Source organism: Colias philodice, chromosome 2, assembly GCF_061535455.1.
Source record: "Colias philodice isolate Cphi_HAF_F1 chromosome 2, ilColPhil1 Martin Lab GWU primary, whole genome shotgun sequence".
Classification (NCBI taxonomy): Eukaryota; Metazoa; Arthropoda; class Insecta; order Lepidoptera; family Pieridae; genus Colias; species Colias philodice.
In genome coordinates, this window is record NC_143087.1 from 5,282,317 (window position 1) to 5,294,069 (window position 11,753).

The 11,753-nt window shown below is 34.8% G+C and overlaps 1 protein-coding gene across 1 annotated transcript; it reads right to left on the reverse strand.

Moving 5' to 3' along the window:
• Window positions 1-3,179: 3,179 nt before the first annotated feature.
• On the reverse strand, window positions 3,180-4,210 carry LOC149490409 (carbonyl reductase [NADPH] 3-like). The gene has a single exon (XM_089710897.1). The coding sequence runs from the start codon at window positions 4,093-4,095 to the stop codon at window positions 3,271-3,273; it is 825 nt and encodes a 274-aa protein (XP_089567023.1). The 5' UTR covers window positions 4,096-4,210; the 3' UTR covers window positions 3,180-3,270.
• Window positions 4,211-11,753: the final 7,543 nt, after the last annotated feature.

The window sequence follows — 11,753 nt, forward strand, 5'->3', positions numbered from 1 at the left end:
AAGTTGGGACAGCGTTTTCACTGTATCGCTCTTGCCACGCTGTTCAACAGACATTCGATAGTTCGACCGCTGTGACAACCAACCCGTGAGACAACCAAACCCGGTCTCCCCTAGAAATAGCAGAGCTGCCAGTGCGACTATAAGAGCCATGGTTATTATAACTTTTCCACACTAGACTAATATAATTTTGGGTGTAATTTGCCTTATTCACTACGCTTGGTAGGTAGAAGCTAGTTACCTAAGAGGACTAGTTATGGAAGCATGCTTAGTAATACTCTGGATAACGTCAGCGTTTTATGAAATCCGAGGGAATAAATTTATCTATTATCTCTTCTATTCGTAGACTCTGATATAGTCTACGTCTGCAAGTTTACGTTATTAGTTGTAAAAGTAAAAAGAATGGAGTGTCAGTTTTTAAATACTTAACCCGTTAACACACTAGAAAATGGCTTCAAATAAATAAACGCCCACACAGCCATATAAAGGCTTCTGTTGTTGCATGCGTATTAGGCGATAAGCCGGTTGTGCACCACCCCTTACCCTGTCCACCATTACGATTTCTTAATACAATTATGTATGTAAGAAACGAGTGAATCCATACAAAATACTCAAATGCAATAGAAATTCTTAATGAGATTTATTTGTATCTATGACATGTTTTAAACCTGTAATACTAGCTGTTTCCCGCAGCATTATCCGCGCGGATGTATTTAAATTTCAAATAGATTATTGGCTAGCAGGTATATGTTATAATACTAATTTATTTTGGGGAATTAGAACACCTCAATAAAAAAATCTTACCATCTGATAATAATATATGGCTTTAAGAACTTGAGCAAAGAGCAGTATCTATGAATTTGAGTAAGCGAACAATGGACATTACTTATGACGCGCTTTGGTTAATAATGAAATATAGAAAAACAAATAATAAGGTGAGAAAGCTAGCTAGGTAGATGGCTTTTAAAAATATATAAAATATTTTAGCCGAGTCATTTGCATTCAGTAGGTACCTCATCATTCAGCTCAATAATACCAGATTACCAGGGCCAAAGCTGCCTAATTCTCAACTTTTATTAGGTAGATTGTTAGTTATATAGTATTTCTTTTATTTCCTTGAGAATCCATTGTCATATTCTGTCTTGAAGATATTGAGACTAAGATTGAGACCAACTCAACTTAAATAAAAATTATTTTTAGATTTGATTCACATTGGTATCTTCAAATTATGTAATTAATCACTGGGCTGATTTTGATAAATATTTATAGGCAATAGACCGATATTATAAGGCTCAACCACAGGCTCAACTACATTTTGTTTGTGAAAAATAATTTTAGGATGTTTCTTAAATATTTCACACATGTATCTAACTACCTCAACGGGGAAAAATGTCGCGATTAAAATATAGGTAGGTACCTACATAGTTACAATTAAACGACTTGTTATCGGTCTTAAAAATAATATCTAGAGATTTCTGAAAAGTTTTGTTTTGCCTCTTCTTCGAAAGTCCAAAATGTAGTGGAGAAGGCGCGGGCAGAATGCTATAAATTTTTTTTATTACAAACGCTGATTTTATTTAACTCATGATTAATCACAAAAAAGAAAAATAATGATATGCCCGTTTACATAACTAGGTAGGTTTCTACGAGTAGGTATAAAGTTGATAATGATATCAAAAGTTGTTTATACTTTAATATAATAGATACCAAATTGTAAACAATGTCTCTATACAAAAATATCGTAAATAAATATGATGCCAAAATAACAATTCGTGCGTATCTAGTTGCTACCTACTGTTATTTCATACTTAATTTTTTTACGAGCTGTGCTCAGCGGTGTTACCCGCAGTGCTCCGTTCCTGTTGGTCTTAGCGAGATGATAATAAATAACCTATAGTCTTCCTCGATAAATGGGCTATCTAACACCGAAAGAATTATTCAAATCGGGCCAGTAGTTCCCGAGATTAGCGCGTTCAAAAAATCAAACTCATCAGCTTCATAATATTAGTATAGATGTGTATTACGCTGACACTATACCTAACAATTGAAGATTCATAACATGAAACTGTCCCAGGTGCCCAGGGTGTCCACGTCGTGATAAAATCCCAAGCGACCTTACGATAACCCATTTTTACACGCTTTATATTAGCTTCACCTGTATGTTTGTAACCGACTTCTTTGGGCGCGATTTTGACCCACTTTAAACGGCCAGATTTCGTTCAAACTTTGTAGATTTATTGAGGACCGATGACAATACACTAATTTGATAAAAATTTTCTATTTTTTAGTTCGGTTTTCTACAAAAAGCGTGTTTTTTAGTTTTTTTTAACTATTATTATTAATTGAAAGAATAATATTAAAGGCCCAGCTGCAGGCACTTCAACTTCTGATCAATAAAATATTTAATTGGAATGCATAACTTCATATGAGTAGTGAAGGAGTGCACGCCATATTAGTTTTTACTTGTAATATAATTCATGAAAGATTATAACAATGCATTAAGCATAAGATACCTACCTACTTGCTTTTGCAATTTGCACGTGGTTTCGGCCGTAGAGGAATTCGCGTGGCACATTTAAAGATTCAATTACACATCGTTTGATTTCATGCATTTCAAACTACGCGGCTATCGAACATTCATCCTAATATTAAGTATGGATAGATGTTTGTTATTCTTTCACGAAAATACTTCTGAACCGATTACAATGAAATTTGATATGTAGGTACCTAGGTAAGCTGAAGACCCAGAATTTAAGACACTTTTTATTCCAGAAATCCCAAAACACGGGCGAAGCAGCGGGCGGAAATCTAACTAGTTATAAATAAATTTTAGTTTTGGTACGTTATTTACCGTAATTAGGAAAGATATTGGCAACAAATTTTAAAATGTGGTCATAGATTATTTTTATAAATATACTACGAAAATAGATTTGAATGCAGATCGAAAGTAAAGTCAAAAGAAACAAATAATTAATCTATAAATTCAAATTTCTCTTTGTTTACTTTACAAATTTTCAACTGCATTTTGAATAAAAATAATTCATAATTTTAAATGGATGGAAATTGTACTATGAAATATTTCTTTGATTCTAATAAGAAATTTCTAATAAAAGAAATTCTAAATTTAAAGCCTACCTAGAATATTTCCGGTTACATCCAGGAATAATTATAAAGGAAACACATTTAAACTAAAAAAAACATATATTATTAAGTTTAAAGTGTTGTGACACTAAATATTATCACAGGATTGAAACAATAATAAGTAACATATATTCAATCATCCCAGTTGACTTGATGACAATCATGCCAAATGAAGGTTCCCTTAAGGGATTGTGGAGCTTCTAACGCTAAGTACAAAGGAGCTCTAGCACCACGTTCAGGAGAAAAATCTCCCATGCCCTTAGTCATGTCGGTTTTTACAAAACCCGGATGGACACAGTTGACAGATACATCTTTACCCTGCTTGATAAATTCCCTTTGCTGTACAAAAGTCAGAGCTGACATGGCTACTTTAGAAACCTTATAATCACTATAGTGACCAGCGAATGAAAGAAATCCATTTTTACCATTCTTTACAGCTTGCAAAAATTCATCCACAAATTGTAAAATCTCATCAACAGTTAAATCATCTTTTATCAATGTATCCAGCCAATTCTGTTTCCTGATGTTCGATAAGAGACCCCAGTCACTACTGATATTAATAATCCGAGCTGTATGTGTCAAAAGAGGAAATAAAAATTTCGTTATCGTTAGCAGGCTGTAAAAATTTGTATCAAGAAGTTTTTTGGCATCATCGAAGGAAGAAACAGCTTTATCAAAATCAAGTATACCCGCGTTGTTTACGAAAACATCAATGCCCTCGTGCTGTGATCTTATAAAGGAAGCAAACTGTTCAACGGATTCATCACTTGTAACGTCCAAAATATGGAAATGCGGTCGCAAACCAATTCGTTCTAGATCCTGAACTGCTTTTTGACCTCTTTCTTCGTTTCTGGCTGTGAGGTACACAACACCGTCGAACTTTTGACATAATCCTTTAACAATTTCAAAACCTAACCCTCTGTTTCCACCTGTGACTATAGCTACTTTGGTTGCCATTTTAAATGAACAAAATTTTATAAACTTATAAGAAATTTAACTTGTAAATATAAATATTTTTAATAAAAATGACATTTACACCCCGGTCATTTTCGATTAGAAACCGACAGTCTTCAGATTTAATATGTCACTGTCAAGTGTCACTGTCATTTAAAAGATTCCTTGATTAGCACAGAGGAAATAATATATTTTGGACTTTCGTTTAAGATTTTATAATGCCTTTACTATTTTCCAAGAAGCTTATATCAAGAAGCTTTTAACGAATAGTCTAACTACGAACTTGGCAAGTTGGTGTGAAAGGGATAAAAAAACATACAGGCGTCACTCAACGTCATATTTTCTTGTTACAAGTTAATGGTCATAGTGCAATCTCCAGTGTATTAGATATAGGGTGTCTTCCGATATGCACTGCACAGTGCTATCACTGTAGAAAAATTCGTTCCGTTATGGACTGCCAGTATACTCCCGCAGTACCCTAGGGAAATTTATGACGTCATTAATCGCCGCCATATTCTACTGTGAGCACCACGCCAGTGCTCACTATTACTTGCTCTGTGGCACTGGCGTTTTCGAGTTAAGGTACTCGCAGTACTTTGATCACGTGATCAGTCCACAGAGCAAGTAATATGATCAGTCAAAACCACTCGAGTGCCCAACGTCTTATAAACAAAGCTACAGTATAATCAGAAAATTTTAAAGTTCTGTACTAATTACAGAACTTTAAAATTTTCTGATTATGGATTTGGAATGGATTTGGATTAATAAATAAAACAATGGAAGAATTGCAAAAATTAACTTTATTAGACTGTGTTGAAAATGTTCAATACGAGCTGAAAGTTCTTTTTTATGAAAAAGTACTTACTTTTATTATATTATAAATTCAATTTACAATTAATATTAATTAAAATATTTTTAATTGGACAGTACTCCAAAACAGTTTATTTTTATGTTCTAGAAAACTTAAATACACTCATTTGAATGCTGCGTCAAAAAATGCGGCTGACAGTATACTGGATTGCGTTCCGTTTTAAATCGTAACCAGTATAAAGGCTATAAAGGAACGGCTTCACAGTATACTGAATTGACGTCACACCTTACAGTGGTCGCAGTGCATAACGGAAGACACCCATAAGCTTCTTGCTATTTTCTAAAATTAATTATAAAATAATTGTTTTGACATCATTTCATTTGATCATTTGATCATACTTCTTTCGGACACTGGTCACATACTAGACTACAAGCCCGCATAGGACAAAAATATGGGTCAAATGAACCACCAGGGGACATATCTAGAACGATAGCAGAGCAAAAAATAATAAGATTCATCACTATGCCGTCACTTGTAAGCTGTCCAACTGAGTGCAGATGAGAATTGAAAAGTACAGGTAGACTCGGTAAATTTTGGTCATATATTTTTGTACGGCATTCTTAACCATCGATAGATCCATTAAAAATAATAAGAAACCGCTCAGTGCCGTACAAAAATGGTGGTCCACCAAGTCGGAATTTTTATTTAATTTCCGAGAGTTACCGGGGGTAAATTTGGTCATTTGACCATGTACGGCATCTGTGTCATACTATTGCTATACTGCTTTTAATCCATTACTCCGCAACGCCGTACAAAAATCATGGGGACAAGGGGAAAAAATCGAGAGTTGTAATCCCCTCTCTTTCCCCACTCCAGGAGGTCATTTGACACAACACGAAATAAATTTATTTTTAAAGTATTTTATGCATAGATAATATTTTTTCATGTGCCGTACATTTTCGTTGGTTCAAAGGGGAAAAATCTGAAAAAGAAAAAAATCCATATAACGAAATGTTTGCTTTATATTTTTATAATAAAATATAAATATACATTAATATTAAGAAGCTCGAGGTGGTTAATTATCACCTTGGAAAGTCGGAGTCAGGTGGAATGGACTCCGTTAAATTGATGAACTAATAAAAAAGCTATGAACGAAAAGATGTGAATTATATGCAATCAGTCCATGAATACAGGTAAAGTACAAGCAAATGCTAGTAATATATATGTTACGGCTAAAGGTAGGTGAGAACATAAACTTAAGATTAGCCGGCTAAACTTAGGTTTATTTTCGACGAGGTGTTAATGTTAGTTTGTTCTATCTTTAGCCGGCTAAACTTAAGTGTAACCGCAGGCCCGTGGCTAAAAATGTCGGGGTGGGTAGATTTGGTTACTATAATACATGTAAGGAACAGGGCGAGTGTTTTCTGGCACTTCGCCGGCTGCTGCCGCAGCACGCTCGCTGCGCTCGCTCGGCTCGTGCGGGTCTTAAGAGTTCTAACCTAACCTAACCTAGCCACCAGCTTTCTGCCCTGAGTCGGGGTGGGTAGATTTGGTTACTATAATACATGTAAGGAACAGGGCGAGTGTTTTCTAGCACTGTGCGGGCCCCTCAAGCCCTCCACCGGCCCGGCGCTAACCAAATCTACCCACCCCGACATTTTTAGCCACGGGCCTGCGGTTACACTTAAGTTTAGCCGGCTAAAGATAGAACAAACTAACATTAACACCTCGTCGAAAATAAACCTAAGTTTAGCCGGCTAATCTTAAGTTTATGTTCTCACCTACCTTTAGCCGTGACATATACATATTCAAAATGTACAAGTAAAGCGCTTTCAAATGATACCAAACACTGCATATTTATCTTAACTTTATTTTTTTACTCTGTATGTTTTGTCCGCTAGAGGGTGCCACATTAGATTTTGTGAAACCCCATATAGCATTTGGCTAGCTGGTCGTTGGTTATCCAGTGAACAATTCAGACGCCTCTAATGATATGTCATTTGTCGAATTCTGAGAAGAAGTTTAGAAGTTACGAGGGAATAGATGAACATACATACATGACCTGTAAACAACCATAACCCTCCTTTTGCTTTGCCGTAGTTGGGTAAAAATATGTTAATGCCGTACTGTATCAAATGGCCATAAAGCACTCTTAAAATTGTAGCTTTCGTCGCTTTCATCAGCCTAAAAGATGTGGTCTGCACAAAAATGTACGGCATCGTTTTTTCCTAATTTATCTATGTTAATACTATTTAAAACAACGGATAAAGTGTAGAAAACTATTATATTTCATTAATATACGATGTTTAAACTTTAACAAAATTTCTGGTTTTGCATTTCTCTTTAACTTTTTTTAGAACGGTTTCTTTTGAACGGCAATACTATACAACAATTGAATTTTACAATATCATGTTAAAAAAAAAGTTCCCGTACAGGGTCAAATGACCTTACAGCTCTTTATATCAAGAATTCGATGAAATTAAGATGATTATTGGTATACATTTAAAAGAACAATTATTTTTTGACGGCATTGCTTTTAATACTTAGTACTTTTGAGTGCTAGATAATGTTTTGGAAACGAAGCCGTAATTAGTCAAATGACCCCCTGGAGTGGGGAAAGAGAGGGGATTGCATCTCTCGATTTTTCCCCTTGTCCCCATGATTTTTGTACGGCGTTGTGGAATAATGGATTAAAAGCAGTATAGCAATAGTATGACACATATGCCGTACATGGTCAAATGACCAAATTTACCCCCGGTAACTCTCGGAAATAAAATTAAAATTCCGACTTGGTGGACCACCATTTTTGTACGGCACTGAGCGGTTTCTTATTATTTTTAATGGATCTATCGATGGTTAATAATGCCGTACAAAAATATATGACCAAAATTTACCGAGTCTACCTGTACTTTTCAATTCTCATCTGCACTCAGTTGGACAGCTTACAAGTGACGGCATAGTGATGAATCTTATTATTTTTTGCTCTGCTATCGTTCTAGATATGTCCCCTGGTGGTTCATTTGACCCATATTTTTGTCCTATGCGGGCTTGTAGTCTATACAGGTATATTAAGAAGAGCTGGAACGTCAACACATTTACACATTGCACATGTTAGGCCGGGAGATACTGACACAAAATTTCGGGTCATTTGTAACAGGATGGCGGTCTAGAGGGGTCTTAGTACGCAATGACAAAAAGAAAAATGATGGTCAGAACGCTGGTACCGGCGGACTAGTCGCGTGGGCGTTAGTTACACTCGTCGGATAAATAGCGAAAGTCCAACGATTTGTAACACAAAAATTTTAGAATTTACCGATAGCCCTTAAAAAAGATGTAGGCGGTAGTGTCATGCCATACAGTTACGATGTGACTTACAGTCCGCCATACCGACGTGAATGCGTTGATTTAAAAAAAACAATTCAACCATTTGTACCGGGCTCACTTTTGCACAGGTAACCATCGTCGTGCAGCCATTTACTAAAATCGCCATGCCATACTTTTCGGACGATTCCAAATGGTCGCCATACCGCGGAAAATCTGCAAATTTTTGAATTTTTTTTCTCGCCAAACGATTTGTACCACCCTACATTTTTTTTTCAACAACTCCTGAATGATTATAAATAGAAGTGTGATAATGCCATACCTGTGGGAGGTGGCGAATGTGTATAAGATTTTTTTCTTATTGTAAGATTTTATTCGTAGTTTGAACGATTTGTAGCAGTATGGCACTAATTTTTCCCTCTATTAAAAGTATGGCAAATATAATAATGGTCACGTTGCATCATATACTTTCCAAAAATGCCGTACTGGTACAAATCGCCAATTCTTTTCATTTTTTTTTTACGTCTTGGCTTAAGTCTTACAAGTCTCATCCGCCCCATGTTTGCAATCTGCGATATTTTTTTCTAGGTAGAATTGTATACAAACAAACAGAATATAATGATCCCATACTGTAAAAAATTATTTTACGTATTGTACAGTCGTATTTTTGAAACGTGACGAATAAATTAATTTTCAAGTATGGCAGCACTTTTTCCCCCTACTAGAAGTATGGCAAATATAATAATGGTCACATTTTATCAAATACTCTCCAAAAATCCAAATGCAATACTGGTACAAATTGTTTGGCGAAAAAAAATTTTTTTTTGCAGATTTTCGACGGTATGGTGGCCATTTGGAATCGTCCGAAAAGTATGGCATGGCGATTTTCGTAAATGTCTACACGATGATGATTACCTGTGCAAAAGTTAGCCTGGTACAAATGTTAGAATTGTTTTTTTTTTAATCAACGCATCGCGTCGGAATGGGGGGCTGTAAGTTACACCGGAAAAGTATGGCATGACACTACCGCCTACATCTTTTTTATGGGCTATCGGTGAATTCTAAAATTTTTGTGTTACAAATCGTTTGACTTTCGCTATTTATCCGACGAGTTCGACTAACGCCCACGCGACTAGTCCGCCGGTACCAGCGTTCTGAGTTCTGACCATCATTTTTCTTTTAGTCATTGCGTAATAAGACCTCTGTAGAACCGCCATTCTGTTACAAATAACCCGAAATTTTGTGTCAGTATCTCCCGGCCTATGTATGTGTCATATTTTGCAATTGTTTATAAATACAGGGTGATGTAATTGGTGTAGTACGAATATCTAAAAATCTATGAAGAATTTTGTGATACAGTAAATGGAAGAATTATAGACTATTTTACAGTATTTAATAAAATCATTTAATTTTTTGTTCATTTTCATTAGAAATGTCAATTTTTCTCACCAAGGTGGAAATTTGGATGATAAGGATCTTGTTAGAAAAATATAAATTTTGACTAAAATCGGCATTTTTTTTTCAAAAATCAAATTACTAATTAATAATCAGAGTTATCACATTATTAAAAAAAATAAGCCAAACTATACACAATTTTTACCTACTTGATGCAATCCTCAAAGATCATGGACATAGTGTATTGCGCCTTCCACCATACCATCCAGAACTCAACCCAATAGAGTTACTATGGGGCATAATTAAAGGGAAAGTAGCATCACAAAATGTGAACTTTAACTTGAAAACTGTGGAAGAATTATTTAGAAAGGAAGCAAATGCTATTAGTCTGGATATGTTTAGTGGCGTTTGGAGAAAGACGCGAGAACATGAGGAAAAATATATTCAATAGAACCAAAAGTAGATAATTACACTGACTCATTTATAATACTTAACATTAAGAAATTCCGACAACGAAACATCGAGTTCTTCGAGCGATGAAAGTTACAGTGAAGTAGAAGATTACGATTATGATTAAATAGATTCTTCTTCTTCTCTATAGATACTGCTTTCTGAATTGGTGGTAAATGTTAAAACTGTTAAACTGTTATGACGATTCAAAAGTGCTTCTAGAAGAAGTCTAATTGTATAAATGTTTGAGTTTGTGTTTAAAACCAATAGTGTGAAAATTATACAATAAACATGTAACACATATTTGTTAGCGCGTATTGGTAGGTATTACGTACTTACTACAAATATAATATTTCTTAGATATCTTTACTCGACCAAAGTCAGGAATTTAATTATTATTTGATAATTGAATGATTATTAATACTTTTATCCAATTGATTATTATTAGAATAAATAATTAACTTCATCAATTGATTTACTTTTAAATTATAATTTTACAGGTAAATTATGAGAGCTTTCATAAGTAATTATATTTGCATATATATATATATATATATCTACAACGCACCCATTTTACAATTCAAGTCTAAAATGAAACTAGAGTCGCATTTATTTTTGAACATACTGTAAGTGAAATTGCATAAGTGTGAGTACTGTGAACATGCCAGCTTTCCCTAATTGACCGATACCCATTATGATCTAAAACAATGGCTTGCATGATTTGTTTGTACTGTGGTTTGTACAAATTTAAAATATTGCAACCATTCCCCGTTTTCCAATTACAGCACTAGAGCGCATTATGCGGCATAATGCTTAACGTTGAATGTTCCAACTACAGCAACGCTTCGCACAATCGAGCACTAGAAAAAGTAATGCGCGTGAATTGATGCGTGCAATCGATTTATCGTTAGTAATTATTAATTGTTGGAAAAAATTTTAAAGCTTTCGTTTCATTGTAGTTTTTTCTAAATAATCAAAGTTAATTCAAATTGTGTTAAAAAAATAAATATAAGTATGGATGAAACATTGAAACAAATGTTAATGAAAAAATCAAAATCCAAATTACTTAAAATAACCGTAAATATTTTTCAACCAATTATTATGTATACCCAAGAAGCTTATATTGTATACCACTTTAATTACACATTAATGGGCGTATTCAGAAAGAAAGCTTGAAACTTATAAGCGCTTATAAGCGCTTATCGGCGCTTATAAGCGCTGGTAACCCGCGCAGGAAAATATATGAACATGCGCTTATAAGCGTTATAAGTTTGTTGAAACTTGTTGGAACTTGTCGGCGCCGATCAGCGCTTATAAGCGCATGTTCATATATTTTCCTGCGCGGGTTACCAGCGCTTATAAGCGCCGATAAGCGCTTATAAGTTTCAAGCTTTCTTTCTGAATACGCCCAATGAGGTTATTGCTAACTCTATGAATATATTTTTTTTCAACACTGAACTTGCAACCTGCTGGTGCGTTTCACGTTCCAATTAAGCATCAGCATAATTCGGCATTGTGCGGCACTGAGTCGCATTATGCTCTGTAATTGGAAAACGGGGTGTGATTGCAACAATATTAGCGTATATTTGGCGTATATCTACTATTATCTATTATATATTCTGTGACATTAATCTAAATTGAAAGTTGACATTTGACATACTAGGTATGTCACAAATGTGCAATG

Coding starts and splice junctions, on each gene's coding strand:
- LOC149490409 (XM_089710897.1), bottom strand. CDS start 4,095: ATGGCAACCAAAGTAGCTATAGTCACAGGTGGAAACAGAGGGTTAGGT.